This window comes from Pteropus medius, unplaced genomic scaffold, assembly GCF_902729225.1.
Source record: "Pteropus medius unplaced genomic scaffold, Ma_sr-lr_union100, whole genome shotgun sequence".
In the NCBI taxonomy this organism is placed as follows: domain Eukaryota; kingdom Metazoa; phylum Chordata; class Mammalia; order Chiroptera; family Pteropodidae; genus Pteropus; species Pteropus medius.
This window is the reverse complement of record NW_024351730.1, coordinates 33,607,550-33,629,752: the sequence shown is the minus strand read 5'-3', so window position 1 is coordinate 33,629,752 and position 22,203 is coordinate 33,607,550. Positions and strand designations below refer to the sequence as shown.

At 35.5% G+C, this 22,203-nt stretch overlaps 1 protein-coding gene across 4 annotated transcripts; it reads left to right on the top strand.

The window, feature by feature from the left end:
* The first annotated feature begins 211 nt into the window (after positions 1-211).
* PPM1K (protein phosphatase, Mg2+/Mn2+ dependent 1K) lies at positions 212-22,131 on the top strand. 4 transcript variants are annotated; one of them, XM_039845678.1, is made up of 7 exons: positions 213-396; positions 6,318-6,823; positions 8,129-8,229; positions 14,525-14,690; positions 14,844-14,988; positions 15,956-16,124; positions 18,413-22,131. In XM_039845678.1, exons 2-7 carry the CDS (start codon positions 6,384-6,386, stop codon positions 18,430-18,432), a joined length of 1,041 nt encoding a protein of 346 aa, XP_039701612.1. In that variant the 5' UTR covers positions 213-396; positions 6,318-6,383; the 3' UTR covers positions 18,433-22,131. The 4 variants fall into 4 exon arrangements, with proteins under 4 accessions (XP_039701614.1, XP_039701612.1, XP_039701610.1 ...); XM_039845676.1 differs by having other exon boundaries at positions 214-396; positions 15,956-16,090; XM_039845677.1 differs by lacking the exon at positions 213-396 and adding an exon at positions 489-716 and having other exon boundaries at positions 15,956-16,090.
* The last annotated feature ends 72 nt before the right edge of the window (positions 22,132-22,203 follow it).

Genomic DNA, 22,203 nt, shown 5'->3' with positions numbered 1-22,203 from the left:
GGCGGGTGGGATGTCACCGCTAGCCTCTACTGGCCCAAGTCGATGTCGGTCCCTAGCGCAGTGCTAGAAGTCGGCCAAGTCAAATTGCAGTTACAGGGAGGCTCGTTCCCTTTGGAATCTGTGATTGGTGCGCCGACGGCCAGCCTACCGCCTTTCTCAGCGCAGATTGGTCAGGGCTGCCGTCAGTCAGGGGAAACAGCCTTCCCTTTTCCATCTGGCCCACTGCGGGAGTCAAATTCTCGAGAATTTCCAGGAAACTAACCAGTGGCTGTTCTAAGTGCTTGCTCCAGAGATCAGAAACATCGGAGAAGGCAGTCTTATTTACCGACCAAGAAAGCACCTCCTCCGCCTTTCGTTAGCTAATTAAAAAATTTCCAGGAACCTAACCATCACGAGGTAAGAGCCTAGGGAATTCACTTTATTTTGATTTCTGTTAATTTTTTATAATATCATTTATAGGCCGGGTCGCATCCCACCGCTCCCAGATCGTAGAATGGATAGTTAATGGGGCAGGGTTTCCTAGGACGCGAGAGGAAATATAGGTTGCATTTCCTCAGCCTCCTCAGTCCGAGCTCCACGGTCGGTGACTGTATTCTCTGTGCGCCGTTTTCTTTCCTTCTGAGGTCAGGGGCAGCTGGTCTGGGCTTCACTGCAGGCTGAAGGCGTTTTCTGTTGAGACTCCTCGAATTTGACCGCAGGCTGGAGGCGCCAGCTCAACAAGTTGGGTCCGCCGAGGCAGAGGGAAGAAGGGACCGCGGAAGGGACGATGGAAGGGAGGCAGGGGCTGCCCCTTGTGTTACCCTTTAGCGAGGCCCCGCGTCGAGGATGCTGCAGGAGTCGACGCGGCGTCGTCGCCGCAGCTGCAGCCGGGGAGAGGGAGACGTAGGCGACACCTGGGATCCATATTTGGAGAGGGTGGTTGGGAGGTAGATACCCGGCGGCGGTAGGTGCTAGGGGAAACCCAGCCATCTGCAGTGCTGCGCGGGCGAGAGGGTGTGCTTCTTCCCCTGTATCACACTAGGCGTTCATCTGTCACGGCCGGGGAGACGAGCCCAGGATCCTGAATTGTGCAACACAGAGGTTTTCAGGGCCTCAGAATAAAGAAGGATGCAGAGCCTTGGTTGGTGTCGATGTGAGGGTTTTGCTCTTTTCCTAGGAGAGCATTGTAATTAGGCTTTGTGGCAGCCAATTTCTGTAGATTAGAGATTTCACAGGAGGTGACAAAGACGAGATTCCGGATGGAAATAGCCTGGGAATTTGGAATCTCCAAAGCTCCATTTAGCCTTTCTGAGCTTCAGACTGGAAATGTGCAACAAGGCCTCTTCAGTCCTTTGCACCCTTCGCCAGGGCAGAGGAAAGAGTGAGGTTGTCGGGCGGTTTCAGAATAAGCGACTAAAGTGACAAATTATAATGGTCTTGAAAAACAACAACGGTGTCGTTATATTCCAGGAAAAGACCAGATGCATCTCTGTGTAATAAAATACCTTAGGCATAATTTTTGAGTAGTGAGATCTCGGCTAATGATTTTTTTTCTTGCAACCCTTAAATCACTTTCTATTGACCACTGACACAGCCACCTCCCTTGACTGTTAACTGAGAGATGAGGAAAGAAAACGGAGAGGTGCTGGTGATAATATAGAATGTAAAGGAAAATTCTTCCATGAAGTATGAAGGTATAGGTTTGGAATAGTCTGTGAATTGGATCCATATTAAATAAAATGTTTTAAAAGACACTGACAGAATTAGAATAATGAGTACTTTTCACTGCTCTCATGTTCTTTATTCACACACCTAAACACATGTTTCCATCAAACCTAAGGGGAATCGTTTGGGGTTTTTGTTGTTTTTTCCCTCGTGTAGACTTTCTTTCCCTTCCTCCTAGCCAAGGTACTGATAAAGAAGACATAGAGTCCAAATTTCCTGGAACACATTCTGGAAGCGACCATACTATTAGAATTTATTGGGATGCATTGATTGTTTTTTAAAAGTTGATAAATATTTGGTTTAAGAATATTAAAATTACCTTGTTTCCATTATGGAAGTTACTGATATAAAGATACCCGAGTGCCACTTTATCATAGGCAGATATGAATACTTATTGTCGTTGGAGGAATAAATCTAATATTGTCGTTGGAGGAATAAATCTAAGCAGGTGTCAGTAATATTAATTTTTAGAACTCCTGAATAATTTGGCATGGGTTTAAAACCATAACGACAAACTTATGACCTGCTTTTAACAGTCAAGAGCAGTTTTACTCAAGTTTCCAGTTCAAGCTCCTGCCAGAGACAGTGAGTGTCTCCCTTTTCCAAAAATAAACTTGGATAGCTCTGAGGTTTTAAACCCATTGAGATTATAAAATGTGAGTAAATGAAATGTAAACTTGACATAGCAATCTTGTAGCTATGTGGCTTTTTATCACCCCCCCTTTAGTTTTTAAATCAAGTATGTACTTCAAACTACAAACCAAATGCATTTTTTTTCCTTATGATGTTTTTCACCTGAGATTTCCTACTCTGAAAATGTGGGTTTTCACCAGTGATCTTATGTAAATCTCTGTGCCTGTTACAACTTAAAATATTACAATTTAACTCTCTTTGCTGAGACACTCCTCCCGCCCCCTGTCAGAATTGTTAAACCAGGGCCAACTGACCTCACTAGTCAGTTTTGTTAGGACTTTAAAATATCAAGTTAACTAGTTAAAACTTTGAGGAGGAGGAAGATGGAGAAGGTCTGGTCACACAAATCAATATGAAAATGATGAAAAAGAAAGTATTTTGAGGGTATTTATTGACAGTATATAGAATATGTAGGGTTTTTTTATGTGTGTGTGTGTATGCCTATATGTGTGCGCACTCACATTTTTAAACATTCATGTAATTAAAGTAAATTTGTGAGATACATTTTTGTTTTGATTAGAAAATAAGAAGGAATTTGGAGAACAGTGTGGTCTAAGTGGAAGATTGTCCATCCTTTCCCCACCCCGCTTTTGGATTATGACTGTCAGTATAATTTAGGTTGCTTATATAACCTGTTATGTAGCTAGGATTCCAATCGAGTTGTTTACTTTCTTGCTTAACATAGTTTTTAAATTTTGTTCTTGCTAGTAGAACATGATGTGTAACATAATATGTTTTTGTACTTTTAGTTCATTTAACTTTTGCTCTGACGTTTTTGTGTACTCAAATGTCTTTCACCCTTTGACCCTTTTGGATGATTTCGACTTTCAAAGATTGAATATAAATGTTAAAATGGTTTATAAAAATAAGCTAGGCTTGATTTCCGTTTGAGAGATTGACAAAGGATTCCTGAATAACTTTTTTTAACTAGCAGAATGATAAATACATGCCGATTTATAATTTCTGAACTGACAAATAATAAAAATATTTTTTAGGTGTTTGTCAGTTTGTTCTTCACTCTTCTTGTTATAAAGAACACTGCTCCACCCTCCCCCTTTTTTTGAATGCTTTTGCGTGTTTTTCATGTCAAAAATTTCTTCTCTTTTGTCTGCTAGTCAGTGCAGAGACACTTCTATGGGCATCTGGAGAGCTGGGGGCCTATGATGGCTGATTCCTAGTTTGAAGCTATGGAGGAAACTTTTCTTGATCTGTGTGTGAGTTTAATTCAAAGTTGTTATTTAGCATGGGAACTCAGGTTCCCTTTGAATTTTTTCTTCAGGAATACAGGGGAAATTAGTATGGGTTAGTTACATTGCATATGGAAAAGGAGATGAAACCACATGTACAGTCTTTTGCTTGCATGAGTGACCCTTACCTAGTAATGTAAACTAGCTATATATTTGCCTCACATTTCATCTATGCCAATAGCAGGCCTTAAAGAAAATGTTTTTCTATGACTATTCTGCTCGCTTTCTGAGGTGATTGTGCAAATAATAGATGAGATGAAGCCAGGTCGATGATTGGTTTTAGTACTTAAAGGCTTAAAGAAACTGCTCAACTTGCATAGTTTCACTCTTAAATAATGTTTCCAGTGGATATTTGTTCCCTGCTGAAAATGCAGCTTTTTATTTTATTTTATTTTCATAATTGGGGGATGGAGAAGGGGGGAGCAGGACAAAAGTATCTTATAAAAACTGCAGAAAAACTTTTTCAATATTTGTTTGTAATGTTAGAACTTGTTTAAAGTAGGTACATGACTACACAATGACCCAAGGCTGAATATGGCATACATGCTTTCAGATTGAAGTCAAAAGAATAGTACTTTGCTAATTTCTGGTGCACCCTTCAAATGCTAATGTGTTTTCTAATCAACTCACTTAAAGTTTTATTTTTTTTCTATGTGGTGTTAATCTGCTTTGTGAATCATCTCCAACAATAATTAATACTTAGTTCTTTCACTTGCTAGATTGCATTATAGTTTGAAATTTCTTCACACATCATCAGCTTTATTTGACAGTTATTGTTGCTGAATAAAATATAACTTCAAATAGAAGCAAAGAAATTAACACTTCATTTTTTTTGTAATGGAATGTGTTACTTCTCTTTGATGCTTGATAACCAGAGATGCTGTGTCTCTACCATCTCCAACTTGTCATAAAGGAAACGAGTTTCAGTCTTTCATACATGATATTAGCTAAAAGGCCAAGAAGAAATGGCCTCCTAAGTATTTCATGATAACAATTCAATGTTAGGGGTGCCATCTTTATTCTAAATACAGGGCTCATGTCTTTCATTGCTTAAATAGCTGAGAGTAATGTCTCTTCATATACATAGCTACACTGATTTCCAAAAATTTATTTGAAAATGATTGTTTGAAATCTGTAATGCATTTTCTCATAGACGCACACAAGCTGGGGTTTTTTTTTTGTTGTGTACGTTTGTGCCTTTTGTGGAGATATATTTTTTCAAGCTCATTTTTTTTATTGTGAAATAATTCAACCATACAATTGAGAATAATATAACACCTACATACCCACCACCAGCATTATTAAATTTTAACATCATGCGATATTTTCAAATTGGTTTAATTCATAAAATAACAGAACAAAGTACTATGGAGATGAATTTTTGCTTAGGACCTATTTGTATGGAAAACTGCCAGAAACAGCCCTTCCTGTGGGGCTGTAAGAATTCCCTGTCACCACATCCAGAGGAGGCTTTAGAATATAGCTTTGTGGCAGAGTCTAGAAGTAGGGCAGAATAATAGTTTCAAAAAACTGTAGTCTTGTCTCTGGTGCTGTCTCCTGTTGGAGTTGTCAGCAATGAGTTTAAGGTATGGGTGGGCTCCTGGGGTTGTGGGAGAGGAGAGAACTGCAGCTGTTAATGTAAATGCATAGATCAATAGCTCATAAATCAGGGCTGCTTGTCACAAATGCAGTGCCACCCTCCATATGAGTATCGACCACAAGATAAGCATCAGAATTGGCTCATCCATGTGCCTGTGGGAATGTTTGCATGAACCAGTTTACATTAACCGTGGTAATATAGTGTGTAAAGTTTAGTAAGTTGAGAAATCTTAAGACAAGACAGAATTCAGATCCTAGGTGTGTCTTTGCTAAGACTGAGACACTCTGAATACAGAGCTATCATAAAAATTCTATTAACCAGTTATTTTTTTCTTCTCTAATTTCTGTCTCTTATAAGAGACTTTGTTATCATTATTGTTAATATATGTACCTTTCTTTTCTTCAGAGCAATGGAGTTAATAAAGAGAAGAATATTTATTTATTACCTATATTCTTTCTACTGAAAGTATCAGCCTGCCAGACCCGACAAGGCATTACCTGGGACCTCGTTAGAAATGTAGAATCTCAGACCTCACCCCAGACAGACTGGATCAGAATCTACATTTTAACAAGGTCCCAAGGTGATTTTAGGTTAAAGTTTGAGAAGCAGTTGTTCTATATGAAATGTGTACATAGTCAGATTTTTATATGACTTAAATACTGTGAATGGGATAAATAAATACATCGATTCATTTTTTTTTTTAAACAAAAATCATTGGGGGTGACATTGATCAACAAAATCCAATAAATTTCAAGTATACAATTCAACAGTATGTTGTATATATATTGCATTATGTGTTCACCACCTATATATAGTTAGACTTCCATCTGTCACCAAATATTTGACCTCTTTTACACTTAATCTACCACCCCTCTCCCCCTCTTCCCTCTGGTAACCACTAATCCACTATCCAAAATCAATTCATTTTTGATTCACTAATCTTAGAAATTGGCTGTTAGGTGTGACATTCATTAATGCCTTCATTTTTGGTAATATCTAATAAAATAATATATCCATTATATTTGTAATTACTGATAGAGTCCTTCTCTCTTCCTTTCTCTCTCTCTCCTTAGTTGCATCATTTCCCCTGAAGATATTTCATTATTGTCCCTGATTACTGAGTCTTCTGGAGCTGAGATATGTCAACAACTGCCTTAATTACTTTGGTTAGAGGAGGTGGGAACCAGGTGAGAAGAAGAGTGCTGCTAAGCTCCCGCCTACTGCAGGATGACAGGTGGGTGACGCCCACATGCCACAGCTCCACTTCAGAGTCCAGGTGCTCTCGGTTTGATCCGGATGGTAGTGGGCATCCAACCACCTGGGATAATTTCGGGATCTGGGATAACCGCATCGATGAGCCAATTCTGCTGCCGCCCAGCATTAAGTATGGCAAGCCAATACCCAAAATCAGCTTGGAAAATGTGGGCTGCGCCTCACAGATTGGCAAACGGAAAGTGAATGAAGACAGATTTGACTTTGCTCAGCTGACAGAGGAGGTCCTGTATTTTGCGGTGTATGATGGACATGGTGGACCTGCAGCTGCTGATTTCTGCCACACCCACATGGAGAAATGCATCATGTATGTACAATGACTTTAACTCTTGACTTTGCAGTTTGCCTTATGCTTTGTGTTTAAACGTTCTCCTTTTGGCTGAGATGTTCAGTCTTAACATGGCTATTTGAGTGGTGGTTTTGTGCTATTGTTTTATGAATGAGCAGTAGCTCAAGCATGCCATTTATTACTGATGATGATTATTATTTCAGAAATATATGTTTTAACAACTCCCCTGGTGAGAGCATTAAGTATGTTAAATGACAAAAATGCAATGGACAAATTTTAAAGATCTAATTGGCTTTTTTGAATGATTCATGATTCAGGCAGCATCCTGTCTAACAAATAGAAAAGAACTCTGAGAAGCTGAACAAAATTAAAGTCTTATTATATAGGCAGAGAGGGAGAGGGTAAGAAAAGAACAGATTACCTCATCTTTGGGGGATGGAAAGGGCCTATGTGACAGGTTACCTCACTGTTCCTGACCAGAGAATTCCAGACTAACTTATTAAGATTACATTCCTGGAGAAAGTTGAAACTTCAATTAGGTTAGGCACTAAGCCGTGGTTTGGTGACATGGAGTTAGTACAAGTGACTCGATTTTGGGCTTATTGGTTTTTTTTTAACGAGCAGAATCTACCTTACGGGATTTGTGATCATTTCAAGTGAATTAACGTAAAGTACATGACCTTATGTGCTATGGGAATCTATGAGAAGCATTTACCCCTATCAGTACATGGCACGTAGTGCTTCAATAAATGGTATTTATTCCCTCAAGTGGTATGAATAGCTTTGAATACTTGTTGAAAATAGCTTTAGATGACTGGCATTAGTATGGGGAAAATGCATTTAATGCGGCTGTTTTGGAGCCCTTTTCATAGTTTATTTACTGCAATTTCTATTAATGTATTTTTGAGGATTATACTGCTTTTAATACTGCTAGTATTAAAAGACAGGGAGAACATGGCCATATGACTATTGTTTTCCTGTGTATAGTTGTTCATACTGTTCATTATTGTATGCATGTATATTTTGCCTTATTCCGCAGAAGAACTCAATGGTTTAATTTAACACAAAGGAACTCTTGACCTCTCAGGGTTGCAGTACTGAGGATTAATCTTTTAAGATTAATCTTTTAAGACTTTTATTTTAGTGTCCTTAGAGACTTATCATTATGCTTGTTACCTAGTAGATACTTAATGAGCATCTGAAAGTCAAGCCATGGAGGTCCATTGCATGGAGTGACTGTTAACTAGAATGACCTCTAGAGGAGAGGAAGACTGAAACCTATTGTACAATTATTGCTTGGGGCTCTTTTTTCTCCCCACAAAGGGATTTGCTTCCTAAAGAGAAGAACTTGGAAACTGTGTTGACCTTGGCTTTTCTAGAAATAGATGAAGCCTTTTCGAGCCACGCCCAACTGTCTGCTGATGGTAAGTAAAATAATCGCATTTCTTAGGGTCCTGAGGAATGTCATGGAAACAATTTAAGTCCTTTAGCATTTGGGAATTGGATGTTTATGTTAAAAATTATTTTACATAAAGAATCACTTTAAATGCTGTTTGCATCCAAACTGATGTTAATACCTCACTTTTAAATGAAATACTTTGGAGAATTGTTCAGAAATTGAAGATCTAAAATGGGTCTGATATTGAATTTTAATTTTAAAAAGATTAAAACATTTTGAATCTTTTGCTTGTTTGATGGACAAGATGTCCATGCTATGAGATGGTTTATTATTCTTTTTTTTTTCTTTTTTTCTTTTTTCCCCCTTCCCCCAACCCCCTCGAGGGTTTATTATTTTTGTTTCTTCAGATAAATCTGATGAACAAATACTGAAATATAGTATAAGGTAATCTCATCTAGCCAGGACAATAATTGTTCAGGCAAGAGGAAAAAAGCTAATTGATTCTAGAAAGGAAAGAACAATGACTAATATACACTGAATACTTATTAATTGTATAATTAGAATGAAGATATTTTTTCTCCCACTCTCAAAAGCTTGATCTTGCAGCTTTTCTGTGGTAATGAGTGATATTTTGGTTTTATTTGTTAGACATAAGGTGAATTGAAAATTTCGTGTACTATGTGTCCTTAAATTTTGAAAGTAAAATGTTTCTGATTTTGACTAAATTTATCAAAACCATTTCAGGAAAATGTAGTGAATGTTTTCTAGTTAGCTGGCCCCAAAATATTTTGCTTAAAGCTTAATCTTGAAAACTTGTGCAGCAACCATGTAAATGTATGCATATAAAGTGGAAACGAATCATGCAATAATTATTAACCATTGTTTGGTTCATCCTCTTGTTTAAAGAAGCTCAAAGTGCACCACCGGAATGTCATTTTCACAATTTTCAGTTGGAGTTCCTAGGCATGGAAATTCCCCCCATTTCCCAAATAAGGAACTGAAATTCAAAGAGAGGTAAAGGGCTGTTGCTGGGTTTTTTTTGGCACCCACTGCAGCCTCTCTCGTGGCGTATTTAATGATGAGGATTAGACTAGATGACTCTAGGATGGCTCTTTTTGCCATCTCTAGGTTTTTCCTGCTCTTTTTGAGAAACTTTCCATCATCATACTCCTCAGAAAAGCATTAGAGTCCGTCTCTTTGTTCAGGAATTTATTTTCTCACTCGTAGATCATCTGGCCCATTTTCTTATCTTCTCCTTCATTCCTTTGGACTTTTTTTTCCTTCTAGCTGGCCCCTCACCTTATCAAAATAGGGGCTGAGAGAGGGCACATTTTAGGCATAAGATTTATCTCTTATTCCTAATGGGTAGAATATATGAAGGAGAAGAGAAAATTAAAACACTTTCTTATTTTATTTTTATAACTCTGAATATTGGTGTCCATATCAGCATGCTTATTTCATCCATACCAAGCTTGGCTGTATCTCACATCAAGATGTTTTTTGGCTGCAGTGCAGGTGGTGTGCCCTAGCTGTTCTATAAACATGCAAAGCTTACTAGGCCAGGTTTTCATTAAGTGTTTTGAGAACAACTTTAAAATTTATTATTAATAAGTTGCTAAGGCTTTCAAAGATGGTAAAAATTGCCTTTTGATATTTGGGACCTATTTTATCAAATGGATTAAAGCCACTAAAGATAGGATGCTTTATGTTGTTTAACTTTTTGATTTGTGGATTAAAAAAAAACAGACCATTTCAGATTTCAAAGTTATCGTTCAGTTTTTTTCTAGTTTTTAGTAAGAACTGAAGTAGTATCAGTATTAGAAGAGTGTATAATATTCTTTTTGGCATAGATATGAATAGGACCAGTGTCAGTTAAATAAAATTGTGAAGTTAATGCAGTTTACCCTCTCCAGTTTCCTTCTGTCAGCCCCATTTCTCCTCCTTGAACCAACTCTTCCTGTGAATAGCTTATTCAATTTCAAATCTCCATTGTTCAGCACTCTGCATAGAATCTGGAAGGTGCTCAGTTGGACTGAACTGATGTCTACTGCCTACTTTATCTCACCAAAGCTATTATAATTTATTACTTGATTATCTTATAGCTGATTTAACATGATTATTAGTATAATGTATATGTTTTAATGAGTTATAGCTCATGAACAGATTCGAATTTAAGTACGAGAAACCTGAAAAAAGATTGGTTAAACCATAGACATGAGTCACTAATGGCGGAATTTCAAGTATAAATGAGAGGAGTGCCCCTCAATTATATATTAGCTTTCTTAAGAGAAAGTGAAAATATAATAAAGTGAAAATAAAACATTCTCATTTTTTCAAGACTTTAGTCCAAAGCTGTCACATCTTCATAAATTACTTCAAATTATCCCATTAGCATTTAAAATATTTACTATTTTAGTTTAAATTGGGGGTGGTTTGAGGAGAATAAAATCAGAGTGCCACTTACTAACAAAAGGAAAGAATCTTGCCCCTAAGAAATACCAGCTATATTTATTGACTTGATGAATTTCGAATTTACCCTTATTTATAAATAGCTAATTTCATCATCATCTTTGAATATTTTTGTATTCAATTTATGCCAGTTATATATTTTTATAATTCACCAGTCAGTAAATTCAAATGGCATTCCATCTGTCTATTGCTTATGAACTAGTTGTCACTTAAGCAGAAGGTAGAAAAATTAGATTATAATACTATATATCTGATAAACTTCATAGTGTTTTTAGATTGCATAAGATTTGAAAGCAACAACATTTTTCAAGAGACAAATGGATAAAAAAAGAGAAGACTTGCTCTGTCTTTCAGAGTTGGAGATGGTGACAACAGTGTGAGTCTCATCGGAAACTTCTGTGCTCTTCATATTATGTGATCTCTTTATAGAAGAATTAAACTACTACACAACCAGTGTTAGAAACACCATGTTTTTGAGTATGCTTCTTATGCTGGGGGTAGCCAATAGAAAAAATGAGGGAATAGCATTGAAGAGAGATTCTTATTGTGCTATTACTGCTCTCAGCTTATTACTTTGATTTTGGGGTTCATGAGTCATACATGTCTGTAAAGCCCATTTTTAATAAATATTAAAACAGTACTGGTTTTATACAGTTGAATAATTACTGAGGGGAAGAAGATTAGACTTTGAAAAGCATAGATTTTTCTCTTTCTGTTGCCTTTCAAATTCTCCATCATTTTTCTTCTGATATGTGGACTTGCAACACTGGGGGAAAGAGAGAGCTGCAGAAACACCCATTTTATGCATTATATAAAACTATAAACATGCATTAGAGCTCAAGAGCCTTATTAGCCTTTAGTTAAACAATTAATCATTCTACTAAAAAATGGCTTCTAGATACTGAATCCTGCATTGAACACCGGAACAAGTGTGTTACTCCTTGCATCTGATTTTGGACGTGCTTTAATTCCTTCTTGATATATTTAAATCCCAGTAATTTGGTGGTATATTGTAGTTCACATCCTCTCTAAGTACTGCTTGTCAGATACGACGAATATTTTGTTAAGCTCATGAAATTTCCCTTCTGTTATTGAGACAATTCTGATATCGCTACCAAAAGAATATACAGTGCATTTTTTTCAAATCAATAAAGGTACTGATTTACTCTTAAGGCCTATTTGAGTGACTGTGTGTGTGTGAGAGAGAGAATATAAGTATGTAGATGTGTGTCTGTGTCACTGAATGTTTTTCTACACATGCATTGTTATATAGTTTTTCTTGCTTTGGGAAGCCACAAAACTTAAGTGTTACTCTGTGATGAAAAATAGACTCAACTACAAAATACCATCAACTTGGGCAAACTGAGTTTTGGAATCTTTGATTTGGCATCCCCTGGAATATTATGTAATTTGCAAGTGAAATTTTCACCGAAATAAAAACCCTTCCCCTTATTTTGCAGCTCTTTCTCTGCCCTCCCCTGTGTTGCAGGTTTGTAATGTTTGAACAAAACTCCTGGGTGAATTTCCTATTTGCCTCTGTGCGTGTTATTTGTGGCAGAGAACTGTGCCTGGTCAGCAGCTCTAGACCTGGAGCCCGTGGACACTATATGCTGGGCTTCAGTGGCAAGAGAGATCTGCTTAATTTTGTCCCAGGTGGAGGAGTCCAGCGGTTCCTAGCCTGGACTACTGGAAGGTTCCCACATCCTTTTTGTCCCATTAGTTGAGATGACTTGCAGTAGAAAATGTCCAGTGAGTGTTAAGAACTTATTGAAGATGTCTTAGTTTTATAGTTTTGTTGTTAGGACAAAAAGTGAGAATTTTTACTTCTATGTTAAATGAAAATAAATGTTGACTTAATATTTATATTATTAGATGCTTAGCAAACCAGAATCAACAATTTTGAGAACTTTCCCATATATCCTGGGATTTTGGAACTGTCAAGTTGGGTTGGTAAAAATTTAAGCTCTTTCAAATTTTTAGGTGACCGAGCCATGAGTTACAATCCTAAACAGCTACTCTTGAAATTTTCATTTATGAAATTTTAACTCTTTTGATGTAGCCAATTAAAAGCAACTTTTTTGAAAAGCTGCTGCTGACAGTTTAAACACAGGAGAGGAATTCTGAACTCCCTGAGCAGCTATCACCTGAGTAAATGCTGTCTTCCCTTGCCTGGCTCCTCTAGTCATTTGAAAATGTTACAGAAGATAGACTGTCAAGAGTCCATTGTATTGAATTTTGGGAAACTCAAGAGTTAACATTTGTAATGTAAATATTACTGATACTTATGCTAAACATTTCTGTTGTACATTGACAAATATACTTTCGCATTTCCAAGATATTGTTGCTTTGGCATAATAGTTCCAAAATCAAGAGACAAATGGGAAGACAGTAGAACTAGAAATACTATTTTTCAATAAAATCAGCATGGATATAAATGATTAAGTAGAGTTTATTCATGTTTTTCTATTTTACTTTTCTGATTAAAGCAGGCATTTTTATATGCTGATTGGAAAATATATTTTTATGTATATCTTTCCAAAATGCATTACTGGTATAGTTTTTTCTAAGTTGTTTCTTTTAAAAAAATTTGGAAATATTGAGCCTCAATCAGTCAAATCAATAGCACTTTGTTTTTCCTAAATCTTCTTTGAAGTCAGTAGTCTTTGGATGATAACCTGAATATTTGATTTAGATGCTTTAGGGAATTAACTATGTTATAGAAAATAATACCTGCTTTAAATAAGTTATTATTTTTTCAATTTCTTCAATTTGTTTACTTTTTAGACCATAAATTCACAGTATTTCACTTTAGCAAGGCTCAATCACCTTAATTTTTTTTTTTTTTTTTTGACAAGTAGTAAAGAACTGAAGGCAGACACTGTTAGAATAGTTCAAAGGAAGATGTAAAATGCAGTTTGGATTGGATGGAGGAGATAGTGGTGACCTCAGGCCAAGTAACATTTAATTTTATTCCTTATTGGTCTGAGAAAATTAATATTCTTGGAGTGCTTTTGGCCCAGGGAATGACCACAGGAACAGCACTTAGCTGTACTATCCCGCATTTGGATACAGACGGAGTGTATTAGATCCTTGCGGAGCTAAAAGTGTTAACTATATCAAGCTTGTGGGAAACTAGAATGAATATCATTCTCTACCCCGCAAATTTTCTCCTAATATAATGATAGTTGCAACTTTGTTTCATGTCTGAGAACAACAAAGATAAACAGAAAAGAATGTGAGCCTTTAAGCACTTTAGAGTTTTTTGGTGAGTTTGTAGAATGAAAGAATATAAAATACAGCACTTGAAGGGCTAATGATATGCCCTTGGCATATCTTGCTTAGCCCATTAATTGATAGTACTTTCATAGGATAGGAGTAAGAAATGGAAGAAAAAATAATAATCTTCTGAGTCCATAGATTATAGAAAAGTCGGTTTGCCTGAATGGCTCAGTAGACCTAAGTCACCCTGCCATATTAGCTAGTCTAATTAAAATGTAATACTTTTAATCCTGACACCTGATAATACACACAAAGGTGTCATAATAATTATTATAAATTTATGTCAGCTGTACTTGATATAAATTGAGGCCATTTGGAGACAGTGATGCATTGTTTACGAAATTAGGAAGTAACTTTTTCTGTTTGCATGGAGCCTTGTTACTGAATTAAATACTTCTTCCTATGCATGCTCTTACTTACATAGTTCACTTGCCTTTTATTTGCATAGCTCTAGTTAAATTAGAATGATACATTTCAGCGTTAGTTTAACTTGCCTGTTTTATTTTGTAATAAAAATTCAATACAATCATTTGACTGTCAATAACTTGTACTCTTCTTCATAATGTTTACAGCAACCCTTCTGACATCTGGGACGACAGCAACAGTAGCCTTGTTGAGAGATGGTATTGAACTGGTTGTAGCCAGTGTTGGGGATAGCCAGGCTATTTTGTGTAGAAAAGGAAAACCCATGAAGCTGACCATTGACCATACTCCAGAAAGGAAAGATGAAAAAGAAAGGTACCACCTCTAACTGATCAATTATTCTGAGAATGTTGTTTATATATAGTTCATAGAGATGAAACCTTGTATTTTAAATTGATTTCATGCTTAAGTTTAACTGTGCCTTGGTTTTCTGGATTTCGCATCAGAGTCTAACTTTTTCTTGACCAGGATCAAGAAATGTGGTGGTTTCGTAGCTTGGAATAGTGTGGGGCAGCCTCATGTGAATGGCAGACTTGCGATGACAAGGAGTCTTGGAGATTTAGATCTTAAAAACAGTGGTGTGATAGCAGAACCCGAAACAAAGAGGATTAAGGTAAGAAAGGACTTGAAAACACTTGATACACATACAAGGAATGAATGCAGTGTTGTCTCTGGCTGTGAGCTTTTTTGGAAGCCTTAAGTGAAGCCAAAATGATTTTTTAAAGGGAGTAATTAATGGAAGAATAGATCAGCTTTTCAGACAAACTAAGATACTATCTTCCAAGCCTAATGTATGTTTGGTTTTTGTTTCACCCAGCTATGGAATTCTGGTGGAATGGCTCTCCCGCCCTTCCTTACCTGTAACTGATCATTTAAGTGTCACTTCCATTTGGAAGCTGACCCTGACTTCCCTTTTCCAGCAAGCTGAATAATCGTGATATCTTTTGCATGCTACTAATTAATATCCACACTTCCCCCAGCACACATCCAGTCGTGAGCTGACACCTCCCTCTCTGCAACCCCTGTACTACTCTAGTGCCTGGTACAGTATAGTATAGGTTTCCAATAATGGCAGCAGACTTTATTAACAGAATGACTTCATGTCTTATAGATAGCCCACTTTTATTCATTTTATCTAACAAATACTTATATAGGATTTATTATGTGTCAGGCTCTGTTCAAAATAGCTACTGCTATCCCATTGCACAGAGAAAAAAATCTAAAGCATATAGAGCTCAATTTAACTATGTTTGCCAAAAAAATAGAGACAGTTTTCAAACTCAGGAAACCTGGCTCCAGAGACAGTGTTCTCAACCATTATATCTCGCTGCCTCTCGCATTCAGCAATCTGACTATTTCCCTTTTAGTGTTCCTAAGTAAATGTTAGGTTTGTGCTCCGTGGTTGATGCCAAATCTTGCTACTTTTGCCCTAAATACAGGCCTTCCATTTTCACTCTGTTTGCTTATTAACTGTTAAATACAGATGACCACTCGGCAAACAGATAAAAATCTTTGAATTAAGAAGATTATTCTAATGCCAAGTACAGTTTATAATCCTGTGCACTTGGTTCTGACTGCAGCTACAACATGCCGATGACAGCTTCCTGGTCCTCACTACAGATGGAATTAACTTCATGGTGAATAGTCAAGAGATTTGTGACTTTGTCAATCAGTGCCATGATCCCAGTGAAGCAGCCCACGCAGTGACTGAACAGGTGACAGCAGAGCTTCTGCTAGAAAAGTCCCAAGGTGGGGGAGGAGAGGAGGACAAACCTGAGTATAGGATGTGGTGCAGGCTGGAGGGACTACCACAGGCTTGAGATTACTTCGAAATCTTGTCTTTTAGCTTCAGTTTTACAATGAATTTTACACTTGACTCCATAATATTTCCAACTTAAAAACATTTTTTTATAGTTCTAAGTAGTTAAGAAAAATTAGTATGCCAAGGAAATGTATTGTTTATTTTTTAGCTTTGTACACACATCTTGAAATAATAATAATCGCAATAGTAAATTATAATAATAGTAAATACTAATATATCCCTTACTATGTGTCCCTCTTCTGTTGATATATATTTGACTCATGTAATAATCACTATAAAACCCTCTGAGGTTGGAGCTAGTAATATCTCTTTTTCATGGATGAGGAAGACTGAGGCACAGAGGCTGAGAAGTGACTTCAAGATCACAAAACAGTTAAGCTGCAGAATAGTTGTTGCTTAAACTTCAAACTGACAGCCAATTTCCCGTTTAACTACTTAACCATTAAATGAGACTGCTCCCAAGTAATTACCCAATATAGAAACACTACAGCATAGTCAACTTCTGATTTCGAGAATGGGTGTGTGAAAACAAACAAATACAAAAAAGGTGTATGGATGTTTTGTGTGTCACTGTGTCAGTCAGAGCTAAAATTTGGAAGCTGGATAATACCTAGTAAAGAAAATGTAAGATTTCCATGTGTTGTTTAATATTCTGTTTGGATAGGTAGCTCTTTTAAGTTATAGCCCACTGATCATTAGAGGCAAAGTTTAATTCAAAAGCTATTTTTCATTTCCCAAGTTTTACATTTTCAATTCTGGAGGTAAATTTTGCCTAAACTTTTTTTTTCTTACACTTTTTATTTTATTTTATTTTTTTCAATTACAGTTGACATTCAGTATTATATTAGGTTCAGTTGCTAGTATTTGTAATTAAGATATAAGACATTTCTTAAAAAGCATTATTTATTTGAAAATGAATGGGCAAGCATGAATTATGTTCACTTGGATACTATGTATGCTCATGAGATTAAGGAAATGGGCCTAGTTCCATGGATATCACTTCTTTCCTTATTTTAATTACCTATCTTGAGATACATGTGCTCTAATTCACAAGGTCAATAATATTTATAATGACTGCATAGGATTCCAATATATTTGTATACATTCATTTAACAGTTCCCCTTATCAGCAAATTTAGTTTATGTTCATTTTTCCATATTATAGGAGGAGCACTGTAACAAACATTTTTATATCTATTTGTGCATATCTATTTTCTTCAGACTTTAGGTTAAAGTCTTAGAAGTAAAATTGCTAAATATAAGAATACACAGCATTCTAAAGCCTTTATAAGTTTGCAAAATTGCTCTCCAGAAATATTATTCTAGTTTACACTTAGAAATAGTATTTCATAGCTTGTATTTCTCATCTCTACAGCTTGTTTTTTTCCATTATCTTATAGGCATGTTTGTCTTTTTATGGTTATTATAAGAACTTCCCGTATATTAAGTATATTAGTAATTTGTCTGATATGCAATTTTTTTGTGTGCGTCTTTCAATTTGTTTTAAAATTTCTTTGTTTTCTGAAGCTTTTTACATGTGGTATTTTTTATCAATCCTTTCCTTCAGAGGTTTCAGCCTCAGGCTGTGAGGTCTTTTGAAATTCTTTTGTTCTTAAATATAATCCCAAGAACTCTTACAATGCTGACGTTTTGAATTTTTGAATTAGTTTGAATTTACTGTTTGAATTAGGTCCTGAAATTGATTTGCAGTTCTCCTACTGTAGGAAATTGTTTATGCCACTTTTCTATTTTGTAGGGTGCATAATAAACTTTTCTGTAGTTATAGCTTTATATATATCCACTTTTTTAGGTTATTTTTTAGGCTAAATTCCTAGAAACAGAAATACTAGGTAAGGACTAACACTTACTGAGTCTTTACCTTGTATTAGTCTCTGTGCTAAATGCTTTACATGTATTTTCTTCTTCAGGAGTTGCATATCTTATATCTTACTTAGTCCATTGGTTGTTTCTGTTGCCAAAATAACTACAATGGGATATAGTAATGTGGTTGTTTTGGATAATCTATTATGCTGTGTGCAATCTAATAAATTGTGTGGATATCGATATATGGTGAAAGAATCACAATCCAAACCACTGTGACATAATTTGGGTTAGTAACTGTTAAATAAGTTTGACCTTCCAGAGGAAGGATGATTTCTCTTTGTACGGACTCTGATTTCCAGTGTTTTTCTCTTCCTTCCTGCCAAATTTTGCAGGCAATACAGTATGGTGCTGAAGATAACAGTACTGTAGTAGTGGTGCCTTTTGGTGCTTGGGGAAAATACAAGAACTCTGAAATCAATTTCTCATTCAGCAGAAGCTTTGCCTCCAGTGGACGATGGGCCTGATCATTTGCTGAGACTTTGAGTTTTTGTGCAACAGTTATTCGGTAACTAAATCAAGAAATTGATTAAATCAAAAAGTTAACTATGTCAGAGTGACCCTGTGACTCACTAGATCAGTATACAAGCCAGTGTAAACCTAATAATCCTTTACATGATAGTTTTTCAGAAATATCCATCATATTTATGTTCAACTGTATATACTTAGTGTAAATATATGTGTAATACAACTATTGTGAGTCTAAGTTGAGTGAGCAAATGAAAAGTGGTTTTGATATACATGCTGAATGTTAAATTTCTAATTTTTAAAAGTCTTAGGCAGCTATGAGTTTCTTTTGTCCACATTTGTTCTTTATTCGTTTGAACAGGTTCTTACCTCCAGGTTCTTCGAAAGTAGTATGTTGATAGCTACTCAATGTCCTTTCAGGAAGTGTTTCAATTTTTGATAACTGTATCAAGAAATAAATGTGAAACTGAATTCTGTTATTATATTTTGTATTCTGGACCACTTACTGGGAAATATAAAAATGTGAAATAAATTAATTCAGATAATATGACAATGCTAAATTATACATATATTTGTAAACACTGCTCTTATATATTTCAACTATGACACCAGGTTCCCTCTCCCCCAATTCATTCCTATTTTGTAGGTAAGAATGCTATCGATATATGACTCTTCCTTCATATCAGAAAAAAGTGCACAGGCTGAGTCCTTTGGTCAAAGCTATACAAAGTTAACTACAAATGGTATAAGTATCTTGTATAAAGTTTGCATTTGTTATCTCTGTTTTGTATATAGTATGCTTATATCACTGTATAGAGTAAGCATGTTGGATAATGTGTTAGTAAAAACAATACCACATCGACTATTGGTACAGACATAGCTTGAGGTTTACGTCTCCTTTTTGCTTATTTCTAAGACTCATAATAAAGATTAAATCAAAAATATTAAAACATTCTATATTTCAGCGTGGTAAGTAATTTGGGAGTATAAAACTATACTTCCTTATATTTGCAGGTAGGTTTGCTGTTAAAATGTAAATCTCTAAATGCGTGTTTGGAATTATATCTGCAGTTTATTTCTGCAGATAGTGTAAATTTGTTATATGTGTGAGTGTATGTACATATGTGTATTTTGGAGTAATAGAAAATTAAAGGGAACAATCCTGAAAACTACGTCACTAACCAGTTAGCTTTAAATTATTGGTATGTTTATACTTAAGGACTCTTGACAAACAGGGACAGTTTTATAGGAGAGACCCAATGGTTATTGGCAGATCGGGAAATAGAATTAAAATGGCTGTAGAAGATATTTCATGGTAGGTAACTTATGTGGGAAACCCAGGAACAGAACCAGCATGTTGAAGCTACGCTGTTGCATAATGGTAATTTGCATGTAAAAGTATAGGCTGTGAGAAAAATATTAAGCGTGAAGAATGGAGGAGTTTTGTTGTAGAATCAAAAGAAAAAGAAACCAAAAAGATAAAGTTGGTATAGTACATATCTTCAGCTCTCAGTTTTCAGGGTTAATTTTTTTTCCCCTTAAGTTTTATTTAAAGCTTAGTAGAAGAAAGAGGGCCCGAGATATATATTCACATCTTTTCCTCACTTTTTTGGGAATGAAAGAGAAGAAATATTAAGTTTTCCAGCCTATATTAATCAGGAGTTACCTTTGGAAAGAAAAAAGAATAAATATTTCAATTTTTTTTATTCAAAGAAGTTTGGTGAAAGAAAGAAAGACATTATAGGAAAGAATATAGTCTTATATTTGTTATTTGAGAAGTGAGGACCGAAAGGTAGCCTAAGAAAGCTGGAAAACTTTCTTGCTCTTTCTGAGTCAGATCCTGGAACATAAATATGGTAGCTACATTTAGGAGTATGGAGAATTTCCAAGCTAATAAGCAAACAAAAACTAAAGCACAAAATGACATTTAAAGATATAAGTTTTACTTTTGGTTTGAAATCTTCACATAACTATTCCTTTTTTACTTTCAAAACTAAGGGTAGGAATGTTGTTATCAAGTTCAAAGATCTGAGTCACACTACATTAAGTTGGATTGCCAAGATTGACAATGAGGAATTTGTAGGGTATATAGGTGTAGGTCAGAGGCGGGGCCTTGCTCTGCTTCACCTCAAAAGCTTTTAAAACCCCAAACCAGTTAACTTTGACTAAGGCATAAAACATACTGATGTTTGTTTTAAAAGCCACACTGTTGAAGAATAACTTGTAGATTATTATAATCCATAAAAGGTAAACATACATGTATTATGCTTCTAAGTCAGTCTATTGCTGGGAATTATGCACAAAGTGAAAAAAAGGACTGTTCTAAATATAGTTTTTTAGTTTTATCTGAATTTGCCATGTGGTTATTACCATGTGGGTATAGGTATGGTGTCAATTACATTAATGTAATTAAATTTAAATTAATTGTATTTATGTTTGCTTTTCATTTATATGTAGTATATAAATCATCTTTCTAAATGTGTGGCCAAACTTCATTTGCCAATTTTTTTTTGGCAAAATTATCTTGAAATCATGATTTTCACAAGTATAAGTTGTTAAGTACCTTATATATTCAAAAGTAAATGCCATCCTGCTTTCTATCAGCTGTTCGTTTGTTATAGATCTTTGTGTTTAAGTGCTTCAAAGGCTGATACATTTTTTAAAATTAGTTTTGGAGGGATCAGTTTTGAATCTCTGTACTCTATGATGTGAACTTTTCTTAAGTTCCAGTCTTTTAAAAAATTACTTACTTTGAAGAATTATTAACACATAATCTAAATAGAAATTATTTTTTTTTCAAAGTGGAATTTTGATTTTTTTTCTAAGAACCTTGGCAGAAAATGTGTAGGCCCATGCTATTTCTTCAATATCAGAGAAGACATTTATTTTCCTTTCTAGGAATGGACAGGGATTTAGTTTCATGGTAATATGACAGTAAGAAAATGCTTCAAAGCAGGGTGGGAGGAAGAGATGGTTAAAGTTTACCATCAAACATTTAAACGTATAATTTTCTTTAGCACCTCAGTTGTTCACATACCCATATCTGTGAAAAGTGACATAAAATTTTGGTTGAGTTATATTTTATTGTATGTATTAGATTCACTTATCTGGATTACTTAAGCAGAAATAAAAAGTCATGTCTTTACAAGCCAAATTGTGATGATCTGCCTGTTGCTTTTGGCATCTGGAATGAGAACACTTGACTCTGGCAGTTCCCATTGATTGTTAAATGGTTGAAATGGTCCATTGATAGTCACATTGATTGTTCCGGACTATGAAATCATAGAGTTCTTCCACCTCCAAGAATGACTCATCTGCCATTGGCTTCCAGTACAGAATTTAGCTGCTTGGTTTGTCCAAAATGAATTTAATTTCTGCTGAGGCGCTCTTGTACATGTTTGTTTTATAGTATACCAAAATTCTACTTGGGCTTATAGCGTTTCCTATAGTGAGCTGATGTAATTGCGGCTTTGATCATTTTAAATGTATGTATTAGAGTAACTGTGAACAGACTAAAATCATATATCTCAGTGTACAAAACACCATTTTAATAAAGTGTATGCATTAGACATTTTCTAAAATCCAACTGTGTTTATTTGGCATAAGACTTTCCAGCATTTATTACGTGACACTGTGAACACTAATATAAAAGAGTCAG

Excerpts from the sequence above, each read along its gene's own strand:
- PPM1K (XM_039845676.1), top strand. The coding sequence starts at position 6,384 with ATGTCAACAACTGCCTTAATTACTTTGGTTAGAGGAGGTGGGAACCAG. Across the intron at positions 8,230-14,524 it reads CGCCCAACTGTCTGCTGATG|CAACCCTTCTGACATCTGGG; the intron begins GTAAGTAAAATA and ends TAATGTTTACAG. Across the intron at positions 14,691-14,843 it reads AGGAAAGATGAAAAAGAAAG|GATCAAGAAATGTGGTGGTT; the intron begins GTACCACCTCTA and ends TTTCTTGACCAG.